Source organism: Hemitrygon akajei, chromosome 3 (genome assembly GCF_048418815.1).
Source record: "Hemitrygon akajei chromosome 3, sHemAka1.3, whole genome shotgun sequence".
Lineage (NCBI taxonomy): Eukaryota > Metazoa > Chordata > Chondrichthyes > Myliobatiformes > Dasyatidae > Hemitrygon > Hemitrygon akajei.
This window is the reverse complement of record NC_133126.1, coordinates 125,237,915-125,259,228: the sequence shown is the minus strand read 5'-3', so window position 1 is coordinate 125,259,228 and position 21,314 is coordinate 125,237,915. Positions and strand designations below refer to the sequence as shown.

Here is a 21,314-nt window from a genome sequence, read left to right as displayed (position 1 = left end):
GTTTTTAAACAATGGGATAGACTGAGTATTAAATGTTTCCAGGATCTGTTTGTTGGAGGAAATCTTTCTTCGTTCAAACAACTGTCAACTAAATATAGTTTTTCAAAAACCCACTTTTTTGATATTTACAAATTAGAGACTTTTTGCGATCTCAATTATATACATTTCCTAAAAGTCTGATAAGAACTTATTAGATGAAATTCTTAATTTGAAACCTTTTTATAATGGTTCAATATCTATTATTTATGATATGTTGATGGGAATGAGAAATGATTCTTTAGAAAAAATCAATCTTAGGGAACAAGATTTACAGACTTCAATTTCTGAAGAAACTTGAAATGAAATTTTAAACTAGTTAATACTTCTTCATTATGTGCCTGTCATTCCCTCTTACAATTATATGACCAAGGCTTATATGACCAAGGATAAGCTATCTTGTTTTTATATGGATATATCATCCTACTATGATAGGTGTAATAATGGAGAAGCTTCATTCATTCATATGTTTTGGACATGCCCAAGTCTTGAAAAATATTGGAAGGATATATTCCAAACTTTTTCTGTACTTTTTAAAGCAAATTTTAAGCCTAACCCTTTGACCACCTTATTTGGTATTGTTGGAGGGAAAGATATCATTTTGAAGACATCTGATTTACACATTCTGGCTTTTATCTCTCTTATGGCTAGGAGGGCACTCTTGCTTAAAGGAAGGATGCTGCTCCGCCTAATCACGCTCAGTGGTTACAGGATGTTATGGCGTGCTTAAATTTAGAAAAGATTCATTGTTCAATTTCTGAATCTAACCAAGAGTTTCAAAATTTGTGGGGACCGTTTTTGAATTATTTTGAAAACCTTTGATTTCCCGTTAAAGTACAAATGCTGGTTAATAGCATATTTCACTATCTGATAAGATTTTTTTCCCTATTTTTCTCTTTACCAAACAGCTTCAGCTTTGGTAGTGGGTATAGATTTTTTTCTATATGTATAAAAGATTATTCATATCTCAACATACGAATTAATCTAATCTACATAAATAAAGGGTAAGGTGTTCGTCAGTGTGATTCAAATATAATGTATTTGCTAATATTATATCTTTCTTTTGTTTTATAATATGTATTTTCTTGAAATCTGTATTCCTATGTAGAAATTAATAAAAATATTGAAAAAGAAAACAGCTTGCAAAATAAAGAGGTGATAGAAATTAACTATACCTAAAAACTCCTGTAGTTTTTTAGTAGTCCAGACATGTGGGGAATCCTTACAAGTGGCAACTTTTGATGGGAGGGGTATCACACCTTTGTGGAGATGCAATGTTGTGAAAGTCAGTAGTTGACAACCTAAACTGGTATTTAGCAGGGTTAATAATCAACCCGTATTGGTTTAAGCACTTGAAAGTTGTGCAGAGATGAGACACGTGTTTGGATTTGGATGCACTGGAGACAAATATGTCATCCAGGTAGACAAAAAAGAAAAACTAAGTCTTAATACAGAGTTCATCAGCCATTGAAAAGTCTGTGCTGCAATTTTCAGCTCAAATGACATGTGCAGAAACTCAAAGGCAAAACAGGGTTATCACAGCCATTTTGGGAATGTCCTCTGAGCACACTGGCACCTGATTGTTGCCTGAGCAGCATCGCACTCCATGGACACCACAATAAACTGCAACTGCCCTTCAAATCCCTGGAGGAGGAATTCAAAGTTACAAGAGCCAGAGAATTGGTACAGTACAGGGACTCAAGTGATCCGAAGGTGGCTAGAGCAGGGATCCAAGTGAGGACAGGCTGGAAGTGGAGGGCAGAGGAAGCTGATCAGGAAGCAGAGGAAAGGCTGTGTCACAGGAGGCTGGTGGGAGTGGTCACACAAGGCAGAGCCGGGCTAGGATCCTTTCCAACTCCCCAAATGGTCACCATCAGAGGGAAGGAAAGGCGCAATCTAGTTCAGGAAGAGGTGAGAGCAGCAGTGGAGGAGAGGTGAGCCTGCAAGGCGGTGGGAATGAAGCAACAGGGAGCTTGGACAAGATGGGAGAATGCAGTGGAGAGGAAGGTGACCTGGGCTGAGCTTTGGAAAGCCGAGCCACACCGCATCCAATTTCTCATCCAGGTAGTGTATGATGTGCTTCCGAGCTCATCAAACCTGCACACATGGGGCACAGCAGAGTCATCAGCATGTCCACTGTGTTCCAAGCAAGGAACCCTGGAGCACATCCTCAGTAGCTGCACAAGGGCACTTGGTTAGAGACAGTACCAACGGAGGCATGATCAGGTCCTGAAGACCATCGCTGAAGCCATCAACGCAGGAGTGGAGTGGGCGAAGCGGTCCCAACCCTCCAAGCAGGCCATTGCCTTTGTAAGAGCTGGGAGCAGCCAATACCTGCCAAAAGAACATCGGCAGGTATCCTGACCTCTGCAAGAGACTGGCAGCTGTTGGTGGACCTTGAAAGGCAGCTGAGGTTCCCCGACCATATCGCAGCCACCACCCTGCGACCGGACATTGTCCTTGTGTCTGAGTCTACAAAGCAGGTGGTGATGCTGGAGCTGACAGTCCCATGGGAAGATCACTTGGAAAAGGCCTTTGAAAGGAAGCTATCGAAGTATGCAGGACTGGTCAGCAACTGCCAGCAGGCTGGATGGAGAGCAAGGTGTCTCCCAGTGGAAGTTGGTTGCAGGGGATTCGCAGCCCTTTGCTTAGCCAGAGCCTTCAGCAATTTGGGCATCAAGGGAGAGAGGAAGAGGAGAGCCATCCGCAGTACCACCGATGCGGCAGAGAGGGCCTCAAGGTGGCTGTGGCTAAAGAGAGGGGGTCATGGAGTCATGTGTAGCTAGCCATCTGGACACAAGCTGGGGTCTGATCAGCCCCGGCTGGGTCACCTGGAGAAGGGTGTATGACGTTGAAAGACCCGAAACACCCGATGATTCCAGGAACATCACTGATGATGTGTCCAGAAGCATCAGTAGATGTATGCACACAGCGGGCCTCAGCTTGTACAAACCAGTCAATTGCATTTTGCTCCCAAAACTCTGGTGGTTTCAAAGCAGCCACGTTAGTCACCATGGTCAATAACTTTAAAATCTTCCTAGAGCGCAGGCATCTCCAATGTATGTTTGTAGGTTTTCGCGAATAAAACGGTGTGAGGTATTTTATGTTTAAGAAAAACCGTAACAACTCATTTATTGTAACCCAAAACACTAAACACAAATGCATTAAAAGCACTTCACATAATTATGTCATCATGTCAGACCCTCAACTCAATGTCAGTATTTATGAATTATGTACGTTTCCACCAATTACATTACCCTTCACAGGTTTGTGCTTACATCTGAAGGTGTGAAAGTCAGGTGAGTAAAAGCAGTTAGCCAATTGAGTTTATAAATAGAGATGTAGAATGCAAAAGCCTGTCTTATTATGCTGACTCTGCTTAACTTTGACAACCTTAATGAGAAAACTAAATTAAAATCCAGGCACCATACAGAAGAAAGGACATAAAGGCTTTGGAGAACTTACAGAAATTTACCAGAAAAGTTTCAGTGCAAGAGAATAATTACACAAATAGACTGGAAATATGGAAGCTATTTTCCTGAATAGCAAGGCTTGAAAGAGGTTTAATGAAATTGTTTAAAATCAGGAAGGATTTAAAGATAATAAATGTGTCTCATGGTGGCTAATGGGCTGATATCTGGGAACACACTTTTGTGATTAGTAAGAAACTGGCAGCAAGTTGAAAACTTTTTTTTAAATTCAATGAGTGGTTCACTTTGAAAGGCATTTGGATGATATTGTCTGTTACGGTGATTGAAACCAATTTAATACTAGCTCGTAGAAGGAAAGTTAGATAAACATTGGATAAAATTAGAGAATTTTCAAGCTTGCAAAATACCATGGCCCTTACTGGAACTTAATCAGTATTCTAGTCTATAGTAAAAATTCTGGTTGAAACTCAAAGTCATAGTCTGTCCTCTGGTTTGGGACTTGAAGATGGAAGTTCCAGAGTTTAGTCTTATTTGGGAAACAGGTTCACCTTGAATCATTTCAGCATTGGCGAGGAAATATGTGAACACTTGTTACACTAGTGGAAAATGACAAAGAAACCCAGGCAGCTATAACAAAAAGGTTCATATCGTATATTCTAAACATAAATGCTCAGTAGCATTGGCTTAGCATCTGTCCAGCTGGCCTCATCTAAAGCCATTGAGTAGATCAACATCCTCAGCTTACAGTGCTGACCTGCTGCTCAAGTAGCCATAAACAAAGAGATGAATCAAACTTGCACTACAAAGTGGACTATGTGTACAACCCACTTCATCAGTATCACCAAATACACAACAGTTTACCTTCTTCCTTTCCTTACTTTCAGATACTTTTCCATGATAAAGCCATATGATTTCAGATACTCATTTCTGTCCAGCTGAGAATTGAAAATCAGAGGGTTAATCAGAGGCTGAAGTTAATCAAAGGGTTTAATAGGATATACCTGGATAAATTATTTCGAATTATCGAGTATCAAAAATTAAAAGATATAACTTTAGGAAAATCTCTTATAAATCTAAAGGAATTCCATTGAAATATTTGTTAGAATAGTTTAAAGTACGTTTGTTATCAAAGTATGTATACATTATGCAACCTAGAGATTCTTCTCCTTCAAGGCAGCTACAAAACAAAGAATCCAAAAGAAACACATTTAAAAAAAGACCTTCAAACATCCAGAGAGGGAAAGAAACAAACAAAAGTAAGCAAACAGCATTCAGTCCTGAAGCTTTAGGAAAAACACGGAGCCAGACGTCACTGCAAACAGAGCAGGCCACAGCTAGGGCCGGGTAAACGTCGCAGAGCAATGAGTAGAACTGGCCCATCCCTCACCTCTGGTCCCAACACCCTGACCATTTCAATCTAGCCCAGCACTTAAATCGTCCAAACACTGGGCCATTCCTTGCTCTCAGACCGCTGTGGGGCCTGGACCCCACTGCCATGATTTGGCCCATTAAATTGATGAAACATTGGGTCTTTCTTCGCTCTTGGGGATGCCTCGGCCCTGCCTCTGCCTCCACGTGCTTTGTACCCATTTTACTTGAGCTTCCTCCTCTGCTCGCCTCAACTTTGACTCACCTCTCTATTGTTAGTGGTGATTGTTATTAATAAAGCCGTTTTCGTTGTTTTGTTTGCTGTTATAGTCATTGGGCATCACTGACGCTATCTTAAACTGGAATATAACATGTTATCATCAGCTGGAAGAGAAGCTTGAATTTGCATGGAAAAAGTTGAAGAATTTGTAAATAAAGATATAAAGATTTGCTGGTGGGAAGTTTTTGAGAAGAGGCATTGACCAATTGGACTGTATGATTCATTTGTTGTTGTCGGTTGATAAGCAGGAAAATTCTGAAATTGGTAATTTAATTGGTAATGGGTGATGTAAAAATGATAGAGGTGCTTCACAGGAGAGTGAAAATGATGTAATTTGTAAATGAAACGTGGAACATGGACAGAAAAAAAGACCTAAAGCTGAGCCAAAGAAGTAGATTTGATATTATAGTTTACTCTGTGGAGACTCTAGCTTGCATGTTACTGCTTTCTGTATTGTGTTGGTGATTGGAAGTGGTTGGTAGGTAAGGTTATCTGTATTTCATTTGCATGTCCTGTGCACCTGGTTTCAAAGGGTGTGATACTGTATCTAGATGTGAATTAACTCTAATTTTAGTTACAAATGCCGAGGTTTCAATCTCCACAGGCTATTATAAAAGAAGGTCTTCTAATGAAACAGACAAGTTCATTTCAGCGCTGGAAAAGAAGATACTTCAAGCTCCGAGGGCGGATACTGTACTATGCAAAGAATTCAAAGGTAAAACAAATGCAGAATTTTCATTGTGGTTGAATAGTAGCATGTATGACATTATCTCAGTGTAACTGACTATGTGATGTCGTTGTTTTGTCAGAAGTTTTTTGTTTTGCATTATCTGTGAGCTTTATTCCAAAAAGTAAATTCTGGGAACTGACAGAAGTATATCAGATGAGGTTTTTAAGTGCTGTCCTTGAGGAAATAAAGCAATTTGAAATACTAGTGAATAACCTTGGTATTTGAAAACATCAACAGTGACAAAAAGGAGGGAAGGGACTGGCATGAGCCTATGGTCAAAAGGCGGGGTGGAAGGAGAGTCAATGTTATACACATGCAGATGAGAATTTAGTATTTATGAGGAAGGACTACAGTTTAGATTTCTTCTCCCGCAGGAGTGGGAGGGGTAGGGTGGCAGGGAGTTTACCCCTCAACAATGGTGTGTAAAGATGAACCAGCAGAGTGTCACGCGAGTGGCTGAGGGTGGGGAGATGTATAGAATGTAGAGGAAACGTCTGTAACAGATTGAAAGTCATCGAATGGTTCATTGTAAATAATTTTATTTTTGAATTGTGTATTTTGTTTAAAAAAAATTATGTTGTTGATGTACCAAGAGGTAACATAGATCAATGGACAGTTGGGTGAATCAACAGAACCTGATCTACACAGGGGAATTTTGGTTTTGGTCAAGTTTAGATAGATGAGGAAAGGAATCCAAAGCTATCATTTATTTGGAATTTAAAATTGATTGTTAATTTGACAAGTGAAGTGAATATTCCTGTTAATCTGTTGTTTTAATAACCCAGATTACTTACGGGTTGTCAGTGAGGGAAAAGACGAAGGGTCTCGGCCCGAAACGTCAACTGTGTTTCTTCCTATAGATGTTGCCTGGCCTGTTGCGTTCCACCAGCATTTTGTGTGTGTGACAGTGAGGGAGTTAGTTAATTAGAAGGAAATGTAGTAAAATCAAAAGCATGGGGTATTTGCTGAACTTAAAAACGGGGTACATTATAATCTTTTTTTCTTAAATGTAATGCTTTTAGCTAGCCAGGTTGAAAAGTACCAGGCAGGGAAACTAAGGGTAGAAGTTTATTGTGAACTGCCTTTAGGAACCAGTTAGCAAATAGTTATCTTTTGTTAGAAGTGTGTAAAGGTTTGGCAATGTTGGCAGGTTGTTATCAGCAGAGGGAAATTGAAGGCTTCCTTGAGGGTCTTGGGAAAATCATTCCTTCTCCTGTTTCACAAGGAGTGAACTAAAAGTATTTTGCTTTATTGAACCATAGAGACCTGTTATACCCATTTTCTCTGTGAAACTGGTAGCCGATTGTTAAGTTTATATCAGGATTCAATTTGCATGCAGCACTTCAACCCTGTCATAAAAATGAGCATGTACAAAGGTTGAGGCCTAGTATTTACTATGCTGCTGTCATAGGATGATTATTTTTGAGGCTGATCACAAACAAGAGAAAATCTGCAGATGCTGGAAATCGAAGCAACACACACAAAATGCTGGAGGAATTCAGCAGGCCAGGGAGAATCTATGGAAAAGAGTACAGACAACGTTTCGGTACAAGGCCCTTCTGCGGTATATTTTGACCTTTGCACATTAGATCTCTCTGTGATTCCTTCTGTTCATTACGTTTGTACTGCTTTTGAATACATTCCGCAATGGTTTTGTTCTTTTTTTCACACTCCTCTTGGAATGAAGTCTTTGACTAAGACGAAAGAACTGTAAACATTGCTATCATATCTATTTCCATCTTTTCCCCCGTAGCAAGTTCAGGCACCTGCCAATCTCTCCAAAAAAAAAGCCTTGTAAATCTCCCGTAATACTTTCCCCTCACCTTAAAGCTCTGTCCTCAAGTATTTGACTGGGAAAAAAGGTTCTTCACTTTCTATCCTATCTATGCCTCTCATAATTTTATATACTTCTTTCAGGCCACTTCTCTGTCTGTGACATTCCAGAGAAAACAGTCCGATTTTGTTGAATCTCTCTATATAGCTGATACTTTCTAATCCAAGTGACATCTTGGTGGGCCTCTTCTGCACTTTTCCAAAGCCTCTATATTCTTTCTATAATGCAGCAACCAGAACTGCATGCGACACTCCAAATGTGACCTAACCAAAGTTTTAGCCAGCTGCAGTATGACTTCCTGACTTTTGTACTCATTGTCTCTACCAATGAAGGTAAGAATGCCATATGCCTTCTTTATTGCCCTATCTACTTGTGTTACCACTTTAAGGAAGCTATGTATCCCCATGATGCATCTGTATACAAATGTCCATAAGGTTCTTGCCATGGACTATATACGTTCCTCTTATGACCTCTGAAAGTGCAACACTTCACGCTTCAGATTATTATCTATCTGTCCTTCTTTGCCCTTATTTCCAACTATTCCATATCCTGCTGAATCTTTGATAGTCTGCTTCACTATCCACAAAACTACCAAATTTTCTGTCTTCTGCAGATCTACTAATTAGCCCATCTAGATTTTTGTGCAAATCATTTACATATCCATCACAAACAGATGTCCCACACTCATCATTGTGGAAACCCACTGGTTGCAGACCTCCAGACAGAAAAGTACTCATCCACCACTTCCCTCTGTTTCTATGGTCAAGCCAATTTTAAATCCAGTCTGAATGGGCCCTAATCTTCAAAAATTTCACTAAAGTCCATGTAGGCAATGTCCACAGCCCTGCCCTCATCGACCTTCTTAGTTACCTACTCAAAACACTCAAATAAATTTGTAAGACATAACCTTCCCTATACAGGGTTGTGCTGACTATCTCCAATAAGTTTCTGCTTTTGCAGATATAAGTAGATCATATTCCTATATTCGGTAGCAATTTACTTACCACTGTTGTAAGACTTACTGGCCTGTAATTTTCTGGTTGTCTCTATTGCCATTTTTAAACAAAGGAACAATATTGGCTGTTTTTTTTAGGCTCCTACTCTTCACACGTGGCTGAAGAGGATGCAGAGATCTCTGTCAGGGCCCCAACGATCTATCTCTTGCCTCTCTGAATAACCTAGATAGATCCCACTAGGTCCTGGGGATTTATCCACCTTAATATTCTTTAAAGCACCCAACAGGCTCTCCTCCTTGATATTGACATGCTGTAGAATATCAGCATACTTGTCTGATCTCACTATCCTTCGTCATTCTCCTTGAAGAATGCTAATATAAAGCACTTGTTTTGCATCTTGCCAACTTCCAGGCATAACTTCCCTCTTCTGTCTGTCAGTGGTCCAGCACTCTCCCTAGATACTTTCTTGTTTTTAATGTGTCTTGGGATTGTCTAATTATATTTGTCAAGGACACTTCATGGCCCCTTTTAGACTTTCTGGTTCTTTCCTACTTCTACTATTTCTTGAGGGGCATGTACAATTGCAGCTTCTTAAAGCCTTAAATACAGTATGCTTTTTCCTTTTTGACTATATTTGCAACGACCCTTGTCATCCAAGTTCCTGAACTTTGCTGTCCTTATCGTTCTCCTTCATGGCAAAAATTTAAACTTTCTGACCAGCTAACCTTTAAACTTCGCCCACATGTTCGATGTAGACTTGCACAGTAACAGCAGCTCCAGGTCTGTTCTCCCCAGCTCGTAGCTCATACTCTTGTAATTAGCCTTATCCAATGTAGCACTTTCTCCTAGGTCCAGTCTTATCCTTATCCATAACCATCTGAAAACTTACAGAGTTATAATCATTGTCCTGCTATTTCTGGAATAAAAACAGAAAATGATGGATATGCTTAACCATGTCAGTGACATTTGTGAAAAGAGAAACAGTAAATATTTAAGATCGCTGAAGGTTGATCAGTGTTTCCCAAGTTTTCTTTTTCTTTTTTTTCTTTTAACTTTTAATAGATGTTTTGTTTTTGGATTCTTGGTGGAATCAGCTGGATGCTACTACCTAGTTGCTTTACTAAATTGTTATTTTTACTTGTATTCAGGTTGTGACAATGGATAGGCAGTTCAATAGTGGTGAGATGCAAGTACCGTAGATTCCGGACTACAGAGCGCACCTGATTTTAAGCCGCTGGCTCTAATTTTAGAAATAAAATCATTTTTTTAATTGTAAAGGCCGCACCGGATTTTAGGCCGCACCGGATTTTCGGCCGCAGGTGTCCCACGTTGTAATATGAGATATTTACACAGAAAGATATTACACGTGAGGATTTTTTTAACTTTTAATTAAATCCATATGGTAACAAAAACAAATACATATTGCAAATGCTTTTTTTCGAACCGTGCCCGTACGCGGCTACTTTTAAATATACGTTGCGTATACTTCTTTACTGAACAACATTCCAATATCTCCTAACGACTGGTAAAAAATATATATACTGCAGCCTACCAGGAAAAGTTATTGATACCTTTAACTTAAAAGCAGAGTTCGCTCGGATCCAAAGCCGCTCGCGTAATGCGCTCCCCCCCTCCTTTCCGTTTCATCGCAAACGGCATTTAAAAGTAGCGTTCGCTCAGATCCAAAGCCGCTCGCGTAATGCGCTCCCCCCCGTCCCGTTTCATCGCAAACGGCATTTAAAAGCAGAGTTCGCTCAGATCCAAAGCCGGTCGCGTAATGCGCTCCCCCCCTCCGTCCCGTTTCATCGCAAACGGCATTTAAAAGCAGAGTTCGCTCGGATCCAAAGCCGCTCGCGTAATGCGCTCCCCCCTCCGTCCCGTTTCATCGCAAACGGCATTTTCCCACAAGACACCGCGAAACCGGGTGTGTCGTCATAGCATCCCGCGATGTAGTACAGAAAACAAATATAGTTTAAACTAAGTAGGGTAGGTAGCACAATGCTTCGAGTGTTTTCCATGTTGATGAGGGTGAGTACAAATGACTGATTTACAATAATTTAATTGTGAAAGTGCGCTTGATTTATCGTACAATTTCATTGGACCTCTGTGAACTACTCATCAATTTTATTGGTCTACTGTTACGAGGCAAAATGTTTACGAGGCGGCATGAAAAAAACCATGCATTAGCCGCTTCGGATTATTGGCCGCAAAGTTCAAAGCTGTTCAAAATGTGGGAAAAAAGTAGCGGCTTAAAATCCGGAATCTACGGTAATCAGAATCAGGTTTAATATCACCAGCATATGATGTAAAATTTGTAAACTTTGTGGCAGCAGTACAATGTAGTATATAATAAATATAGAAAAAACTAAATTACAGCAAAGTATATTAAATAGTTAAGTTAAAATAAATAGTGCAAAAGGCAGAAATAATGAAAAAAAGTGGTGAGGTAATGTTCATGGGTGGAATATCCATTTAGAAATTGGATGGTAGAAGTGAAGAAGCTGTTCCTGAATCACTGAGTGTGTGCCTTCAGACTTCTGTACCTTCTTCCTGACAGAAACTACGAGAAGAGGGCATGTCCTTGGTGGTGGGGGTCCTTAATGAAGGTTGCTGCCTTCCTGAAGCACCGCACCTTGGATACTACGGAGACAGGCACTCATGATGAAGCTGATTAATTTTACAGCTTTCTGCAACTTACTTCAATCTTGTGCAGTAGCCACCTAGCCCCCCAGCCCCCATACCAGACATCGTGTTCTCACTCCATACCTACGCATGGCACTTTCCAGGAGTTATCACCAGATAGTAATCTGGACTGTAGAATGCTGAGACTAAATTGTAGTGAGGTTTAATTTCCAGGAGTCTCATGAAAGCCAAAAATTACAAGGTAGAAGATAAAAGATTTGATCTCCTTTCATCAGCAATGCCAGCTATTCCAAAAAGTCTTCTTTCTCTTCCTCATTCATTTACCTTGTGTTAATTATCCTCTACTTAGCATGCTTTGGTTTGTATTCAGCTGCTGCTCAATTTTCAATTTCCACAGCCAATGTGCAAAGTAATCTAATTTTGTAAAAGCCTGTTACGAATAGAGTTCTCAGCTGAATGATAGGAGCTGCAAACAAAGCAGGGATTACTGCTCGAAATAAATTCACTCCTTTGGCATGGTGCTTTTGTCACTCCCAATCCTAATATGGTGCACTGTGCAGTGCTTTTAGAAAATCCAATAGAAAACAATTTGTGGTGCATTCAATTACGTTATTATTACTAAGAAACAGATTTGTTCTGAGCCACTGATTCTGAATTGGTCATTCTTGGACTGGAACAGTTATCTACATTACTGTTATACTCTGCAGTCATGAGAAATGTTTAAGAATGACATATACTGGAAAATTCTTTTCTGAGTGTTTAGTGCCATCTACAAATTCACACGGTATAAATTTAGCTTTCCAGCTCGCAGGGCCAAAGGCCTCAATCATTTGGCAGCTATCTAAAGACAAACAAAAAATGTAGTTTACTCAAGCAGGAAGTGGTTGGGACGGAGAGTAGTTTAACTCAGATTCTACTGTTCTCATTCCCAATCCAACAGTTTTCAGGGTAATATTTGATGCTAGGGTCTTCCTCTGTTTATTATATAAGTTTTATTATTTATCGTTATATCCATTGGAACAAGATTCTCCTTTCTCCCAGGAAGTCCATCAACAAGGTGATGTAGCTAACATATTAGCTCTTCCCTCCTCCTCCTCTCTAATTAAAGTACTCATTGGAGGCACAGTCCCTTCCTATATCACTCACTGATTTTTATAACATAGAACAGAATGGGCTTCTATTCCATCAGTAATCTCACTGTAAAATATTTATGGATTAGAGTACCTCACTGATCTCTCAGTAATGTGACGATGAATCAGTTTTCCCTCTCATTCCTCTAAAGCTAACTAAGTATCTGGTAATCTGTTTCCGCCCCCCCCCCCCCCCCCCCCAGGCCCTGTTGTAAAAGAGGAAGTATTAAGGTGTTTATCTGTTTGAAGGTAGGTATGTAATTTGGGGCAGATTAAATATATCCCAGGCTGTGAGAAAAGTACAGAGGCTTTGAATAGAAATTTTCACTCCACCCTAGCTTCAGGAGTAGTGCTAATGATTGGAAATGCCAGTAATACTGCTGGTATTTTTTTAAAAAAGGGAGGAAGGGACAAACCGTTTAAAGGGGAAGGTGAACATGATCAGTAGACAAATATTGGAATCCATTTGAAGAGATATTATAAACCTTCATTTGGAAAGAACCGAGAAGATTTGTTAAAGAAATGAAATTTTTGAATCAACACATAGGTTGATGCTATCAGTGCATTTGATGTGGTCTGCATTGATTTTTGCAAGTCTGCTTGACAAAGTCCCATCCAAGTAAACTCCGCTGTTCCAAATTAGCTCAGTGGCACAAAGAGGAGGATAATGGTCAGTGGATTTTTTTTTGACTGAATGCCTCTATATCAGCTGTTTGCTTTTTGTAATGTGTAATAATGATTTAGACCTAAATGTAGGAAGCATGTTAACGAAGCCAGCAGGACATACATGAAAAAAGGCCAAGTGGTTGATAGTGAGCAGAAAGCTTTAGATTGCTGGTAAGAGAAGGTGGTGTGGTGATTTGGGCAGATGAAATTTCATAGGAGGCACTGCATTTGGGAAGGTGCAGCAAAGCAAAGGAAATCACAGTAAATCGGATAGATAATGGTTTAGAGAAATAGAGAGTCTTGCAGTATGCAGTATGTCCACAGAGTATTGCAGACTGCTGGACAGGTCAAAAGTGGCTAAAAAGGAAATGGGATTATTTCTATTATTAGCCAAAGCATAAAATATAAGAGCAGGGATAATATCAGAGAATTCTATACAGTTCTGCTTCGGATGCCCTGTCCTGCACCTTGTGCTCCATCTAATGATGAGCCGGTGGTCTCTGTGTCGGCCTCACCAGTTACTTCAGTGCACACAGAATTAGAATGGAAGAGTCATCCTCAATCTTGTGCCTCTGCAAATTTCTTTTTTTTTTAAGATATTTTTTATCTGGACCTGGTGATTAACATTTTTAAAGCTGATAATACTCTTAATTATTATTCTTCTACAACTGGGCTGGGGAGTGGTTCAACTATATGCTTTTTTTTAGAGATGTTAGGTAAAGGCTGGAGATCTGCAAGCAATTCTTGTCACCACGGTACAGGAAAGCTGTAATTGCACAGGAGAGGGTGCAGAGGAGATCAATGGCAATGCACCAAGACTGGAGAATTGTAGCTATGAGGAAATATTAGATATCTATGAGGAAATGTTCTTAGCCAAGGGAATGCTTAATTGAGGATTATGTAAGAAGATCCAGTTTCTTTAACTGAAGAGCCAAAAACAAGCCATAATATTATCATAGTGCCTTCATTTTCACTGCTGTCTCTAAGGAATTTGTACGTTCTCCCCATGAGTGCGTGAGTTTCCTCATGGTGCACCAGTTTCCTCACACATTCCAAAGATGTGCGGGCTTATACAGTAGGATAATCAGTCACATGAATGTTATTGGGCAGTGCAGGCTCATTGGGCAGGAGGGGCCTATTGCTGTGCTGTATCTCTAAATTTAAAAAAAAAACAGGTGGCACAGGTTTGAAGTACTAGATAAGGGATTAGAGGGAAACTGATGAATGAGTTTTTACACCTGGCATGGTTCTGAAATTCACCGCCTGAAAAGGCGGTGGGAGGCAGAAGCTCTCAATGCCTTTTAACAGTGCTTGGATGTGAAGAGCTTTGACCAAGGATTAATGCTGGGAGGTGGAATCTGGCCAGGTTGTTCTTTGACAACAGATGTGGGCACAACAGATCTCCTGTATCATAACATTTCCATGATTCCATGATTGATTTCTGCAAAGTATCTTTTAGATTGGATCCTCCCACTGCTCTAAGGGGACTGTGGGGTCAAGCGACCCCATTAATCACATTGCTGTGTGGTATAGGGCCAGTTTTACAACTCAGCAAGCTTTATAGGCACACTGCTTCCAATAATCTTCTTGTATTTTTTTTCTTCTTCTAGTCCATCATATTTGATGAGGTCGATTTAACGGATGCCAGTGTTGCAGAATCCAGCACGAAAAATGTTAACAACAGTTTTACAGTGAGTAGCTCAGAAATGAATGAAGAAATGAAATCAAGAATTTGGCTCCATGTATTGTTGTAACTGAGTAGATTTTGTTAATTATAAACGCATATAGGGCAATTACTTATCAAACCAGTTGTTACAATAATTTACATTTATTTTGTATTTTTAATTAACAAAAATGGAACACTGGATAATTAAATATTTGATAGTTTTAATTTGTTCTAACTATAATGATTCTGCTTGATTTTGCACTAATTAGTGATCTTCCATGTTACATCCCATAATCCTCTGATGTCTCAGAGCTAAGTAAGAATTTCTAAAGTGCATCCATTGTCATAATTTCAGGAGAAGTGCTGTAGATCTAATTTGTGCAGGAAAGATCCTACAAATAGTGAAAATATGAAGAAGCTGATAATCTGTTTAACCAAAGTTAGTTAAGGCATAAATATTGGCAAGAACTGCTCTTAATTAGCCCTGAACTATCTTAAAGAATTATTTTTACTCTGATACTAACTCTATTTCTTGCTTTTATTTAATTGTCCTAGTCTATAAATTCTATTGTACAAGGGAGAATTGAGCGCAAGTTCATAATTATGACAATCTGTTGCATATTGTTTCATCTTAAGACTCTGAGGGTTTGGGGAGATCAGGTGTTATGAATTACGATATGAAAAAATTGCAAGGTTAAAAGTTTACTGATGTTACATGAAATGAGCTAGAATGTTGGGCAAAAGGTTTATAGAGACTATATGCAGCAGTAAAGAGGTGATTGTTGGATATTGATTAATAGGCAAGAGGGAGTGACAGGAATTGCATTTACTGGGCTAAACTGTTTAAGTGGAATGATTATAGAGAAAGGTCTCAGAAGAATTTGGGCTTTTAATTTGATATATAGGGATACTAAAACTGAGAAGTTTGTGCTTTTTGGCATTAAAACAGTAAAAGCAATCTTCTTAATGGTATTTTTAAAAAAACCAAAATTTCCAAACCCCAGAGCCATGCTTGCAGGCTCCCGTACATAAAGATAACCCTCTTTAAGGAACGTTGAACAATAGTGGTAGAATTTCCCGAGTTTGTAACAGCCTTTCTCACAAGTCTAAATTTGGGAATTAATCTTTACGGAGTGATCATACAATGCAACCAGTGAGTGGTAGCGAAGGATGAGTACATGTTATGCAGTGATGGAAGGATACATGGCTGCGTTCTCCCAAGGGAGCAGGAGATCCATCACAGGGACCTGAGATCAGTGGAGCTAGGGCTCGGTGTCCTTGTTCAAATTCTTCATGGTAGAAATTTGTCAACAAAATGTCTATAAGGGAGTGACGGCTCTCTGTGAATACCATTGAGGGGGGCGGTTCTGCCTCTATAGACAAATGCACAATTGGCACTTACCAAAAATGGAAGGTTCCTCACTTTTCAGCAGGTAGTAATTTGTTCAGGAGAGACTGCCTGCCAAGATTCTGATACAAATTTTCCAAGAGCAAAGAGAATGGCAACTTTGACTTTAAGAGAATTGCAAGCACTGTTTGTTGATTGAGTTTTATCAAGCAAACTAAAATCAAGGTCGGTACTTCTCTCAAAATCCAATTCAAGGTTAGTCTCATTCAGAAACATTTCCTTAGGACCTGACCTAGTAGATTTTTTGTGATGATAGATGAAGCATATAAGGTTTAGTCATTCACACTGTTGCAGGAATTGAGAATAGTTTGGTAAGCAAAATGGAATACCTACAATTTTTGACAAGTCCAACTATTGCATTCACTCAAGAAGAGGCATGTCATTCATAGAGGACATAAATGCCTTACAGACACCTCCAAGATAATCATCTCTGCATGTCATCATTTCTGTCAAATGTCATTTCTTTTCACTCATCTCTCAACTGATGAACATGGTGCCATTTCATTTTTTGAACAATTTCTTTACAAGTTTGTGACCATTTTATTTTCAAGGTAGTGTATATGGATTCCAGCAAGGCATTTAACAAGGTACCTCATACAAGGCTTATTGAGAAAGTAAGGAGGCATGGGATCCTAGGGGAAATTGCTTTGTGGATCCAGAACTGGCTTGCCCACAGAAGGCAAATGATGGTTGTAGATGGTTATATTCTACATGGAGGCCGGTGACCAGTGGTGTGCCTCAAGGATCTGTTCTGGGACCCCTACCTTTTGTGATTTTTATAAATGACCTGAATGAAGAAGTGAAGGGATGGGTTAGTAAATTTGCTGCTGACACAAAGGTTGGAGGTGTTCTGGATAGTGTGGAGGGCTGTCAGAGGTTACAGTGGGACATTGATGGGATGCAAAACTGGACTGAGAAGTGGCAGATTGAGTTCAACCCAGACAAGTTTGAGGTGGTTCATTTTGATAGGTCAAATATGATGGCAGAATATAGTATTAATGGTAAGACTCTTGGCAGTGTGGAGAATCAGAGGGATCTTGGGGTCTGAGTCCATAGGACACTCAAAGCTGCTGTGCAGGTTGACGCTGTGGTTAAGAAAGCATACAGTGCATTGGCCTTCATCAATTGTGGGATTGAGTTTAAGAGCCAAGAGGTAATGTTGCAGCTGTATAGGACCCTGGTCAGACCCCACTTGGAGTACTGTGCTCAGTTTCTGTCGCTTCACTATAGGAAGGATGTGGAAACCATAGAAAGGGTGCAGAGGAGATTTACAAGGATGTTGCCTGGATTGGGGAGCATGCTTTATGAGAATAAGTTAAGTGAACTTGGCCTTTTTGTCTTGGAGCAATGGAGGATGAGAGTTGACCTAATATAGGTGTATAAGATGATGAGAGGCATTGATCGTGTGGATAGACAGAGGTTTTTTCCCAGGGCTCAAACGGCTAGCACAAAAGGGCACAGTTAATTTTAAGGTGCTTGGAAGTAGGTACAGAGGAGATATCAGGGGTAAGTTTTTTACTCAGGGAGTGGTGTGTGCGTGGAATGGGCTGACGACAGTGGTGGTGGAGGCGTATACGATAGGGTCTTTTAAGAGACTGCTGGACAGGTATATGGAGCTCAGAAAAATAGAGGGCTATGGGTAACCCTAGGTAATTTCTCAGGTAAGGAGATGTTCAGCATAGTTTTGTGGGCTGAAGGGCCTGTATTGTGCTGTAGGTTTTTCTATGTTTGTAAAACCTGCTGAAACCACCGAGGCGTTAGGTGACTGGCATTCTGTTTGGGCCAATATATTGTGGTTTTTCTGACAGAGAGCTGTGCATCATTCTGTCTATATCTGCTTGTGAGATGTGGTTAAAGCCAGCCAGATTCGAACTCAGGACAATTTGCCTCGAAGTCTGGTGCAGATGCCACTACACCACTGGCTGGCTAATGAAATGCTGTGCCCGTATATTAATGTTCCATGATCTGTTTACGTGCACACCCAGATTCTGTGCACTTTCAGTGTCTTGCCATTTAAAAAATACTTCACAATGCTATTTTTAACTAAAGTAGGTGACCTCATTTTTTCCACATTATACTCCTTGTGTCCTGTCTTTGCCCATTCACTCTGATGCACTGTATCCCCTTGAAATCTGTTTTCATATTGAATAATACGTTTCAATTTTTATATAAAATTCCATCATCATCTACAACAGAGTTCTGCTTTACAACTCAGCTCAGCGTGGGTTTTAACTCCATCAACTGTTTAGACAACAACAGAAAGTACAGGTAGTCCCCGAATTACAAACGTTCGACTTACGGACAACTTGTACTTACGGACCGAAGAAGGAGAACACCATTCACCATTTTAAGTCGGATCATGATGCCATCCGCCATTTTAAGTCATTGCCGTTGACACTGTGTTGAGTGTTTAACTTTGTATTTGACTTAAATTTTTCTTAGTAAGATTCATCCTGACCCCGCCTGCCCCCCCCCCCACCCCCCCCCCCCCCCCGTTCCGGTTGGCTGGCGGCGCAGTGACATCAGTGCCGGGCTGGAGAACGGAGGTTCTCGAGTTCGACCAGTGATAGACCATTCCTGTGCCGTGTTGATGTCGATCCAGTGACTCTCGTACCATCCATGCTGGGTTGATGTTGAGCTCGCAACTCGACCTAGTTAAAAAAAACCTGCCGCCTCCAGTTTAAATTCCCACGCAGGATATTGTGGATGATCAAATACTCAAACCCAGCACAGCCCCCACTTCTCCCATTTAACCTGTCTCAGTACGGTGGAGTTTAGGACCCGGGGAATTCAGTGCGGTGGTCCTTAGGACCCAGCGGACCTCGGGAGCCGACGCAGCTCAGGACCCGCCGCCCACAGTGTTTCTGTTCCATTGGTGGGAAGCGATCGCGATTGAAAATGAAGTGGAAATAATAAAGCATTTGGAAAAAGATGAAACGCCATCGGTCATTGGAAAAGCGTTAGGCTACAGTCGGTCAACGATCGGAACAATTTTAAAGGATAACAGATAAAGTGAGAATAATGGAGCATGTGAATGGCCCTGCCCCGATGAAAGCTACAATTATTACTAAGCAACGCAGTGGTTTAATTATTGGAATACATACGTTTCTTAAGTGTTTTATATGCATAGAAAGGTAAAATATATACTATATACTAAGACAAATGTTTGACTAACTGACGATAAATAATACCAGACGTACTTGCTCTGACTTCTGTACAAATCCGACTTACCAAGACGGACTCAGGAACGGAACTTGTACTTAACCCGGGGACTGCCTGTAAAGCTATTTCAGGCAAAGGTACAAATGTTCAGCAGAAGACAAATAATTAAGATCTTCCACATGTTTATAAGAAATAACTGATGAGCTTTGATGACACAATGTAATGAACACTGATTTCCTCTTCCTGTTGTTATTCTCTGCCCCTGTGGTTCAAATGTCTCCTGGATTTTAAATCTCACAGTATAGCAACAAAAGGAACAAGTTATTTCTTAAAATTCCTTTTTCCCAGATCTAGATTTCATCGTGAATTTTCCCCCCAATTCTATTTTCAATGGACAACGGAAACATAGTAAGCATGATTTAAATGAAGAGTCATTAATATGAAATTAATTTGGTTTCTCTCTCCACTAATGCTGCTTTACTTGATGTGTGTTTTAAATTTAGATGTCCAACATCTGCAGATTTTATTTTAATGTTCTCATGGAAAGTTACTTGGGGTTCCAGGACAAATGTAGTGAAATTATTTGTTACTCTCATTTATACTAGAAGATCTGGGTTTGTACTGCTGCATACAATCTGTATAAGAGATTATCTACAAACAGGAGTTCTTGATTACAATAGTCTGTAATTTATGTCATACAATCCATGTGTTGGAAAATAAGTTGAACAAGAAATGCATTTGAGTTATTTGGTATTTGGTCAAAATACTGAAAACAAATTTTGTTTTACTAAACATTTAGGATTAAACGTTAATCCAAATAACTCAGATATGTTCCAGCCTTTGCCTGGATCAATGACAGTGCAGACCTGAATACTGGCATCATGGTCCAAGTATTCAAGCTTTGACGCAGGGACCAGATTGTAACCCAATTGATAACTGCACAGTTGGCTTAAAAATTTGATTTTGCTTTTCCTTTGAACTTCAGAACAAGTTCTGCCAACTTACCCTCCTATGCAAGTAACTCTCTGATGACCAATTAGAATAAGTTTTGGCTAGAAGAAACACTCATTAATGTCAGGAAAGCTATCTTGTGGATGTTCAGATGTGGTGTTTCTGACCTCTTTGGACGACAGCTACTTGAAAAGCATCTTTTCAGGTGCCTTTGAGAATAATGCTCTGAATTAGTGTCTCTGTTCCAAGATAAGGGAAATGTTTTTGACCTGCAGTTAAACATAGAAATTTGAACTTACTCGGTGCATTTTATGTCCATTTCAGAGCATCTGCAATACTTTTCAAATATAGTCACTGTTGTAATGTATTAATATATCCATACATTCCTTTTATTGCAAAATTCTTTGTTGATGACATTTGGAAAAAAAATAAGGAAGATATTATTAACAGTAGAATCTTCATAACAATAATTAATGCTGAAATGACTACGTTAGTCCATTTAAAGAGAAATTTTTCTTTGCATTTGACTTAATTTCCAAGACTAAAGCTTGCCCCTTTTCTGTGCTTTATATGTCCTTGCAACTAGCTTTATGAAATATGATGCATTTTTTTCTCTCAACAAAGTTTCCTGGCTTGTCTGTTTTTCTTTAAGTGACAGGCAGATCATTTGTGAGTGAAATTTTCACCATGTTTGAAAACAACCCTCCCCTAGTTCCTGTTTATCATAGAGGTATGAAGGTGACTTGTACCACTTTTCGTGGCATCTAGAAAGGTAATAATTGTGAGATCCAGATAGTTTGTTCACTACATCTATGTATGTATTCCTTTGCTCTCTAACCAATGTTTTGGACATTACTACTGTTGCCCATTCTAGGAATCGGGTATAAAGAGAATTATATGGGATAATGATAAGAGCTCATTTGGTATTATGTGAACGGAGGTGTTCAGCTTTTGTGCTGTGCATTTTAATAAAACATTTCACTCCCTATTTGCACTTGAATTGCTTTGCCTTCTTACTTTATCTGGGAACACAGACAAAAAATGGTATTGGCA

At 39.7% G+C, this 21,314-nt stretch overlaps 1 protein-coding gene across 2 annotated transcripts in view; it reads left to right on the top strand.

Moving 5' to 3' along the window:
• The window catches only part of LOC140725377 (diacylglycerol kinase delta-like), a 161,447-nt gene that overhangs the window by 36,295 nt on the left and 103,838 nt on the right, over positions 1 to 21,314 (top strand). For both annotated transcript variants that reach the window (XM_073040779.1, XM_073040778.1), the window contains exons 2-3: positions 5,720 to 5,830; positions 14,685 to 14,765. In XM_073040779.1, coding sequence (XP_072896880.1) covers positions 5,720 to 5,830; positions 14,685 to 14,765 — 192 coding nt within the window. The remainder of the gene's footprint in view (positions 1 to 5,719; positions 5,831 to 14,684; positions 14,766 to 21,314) is intronic.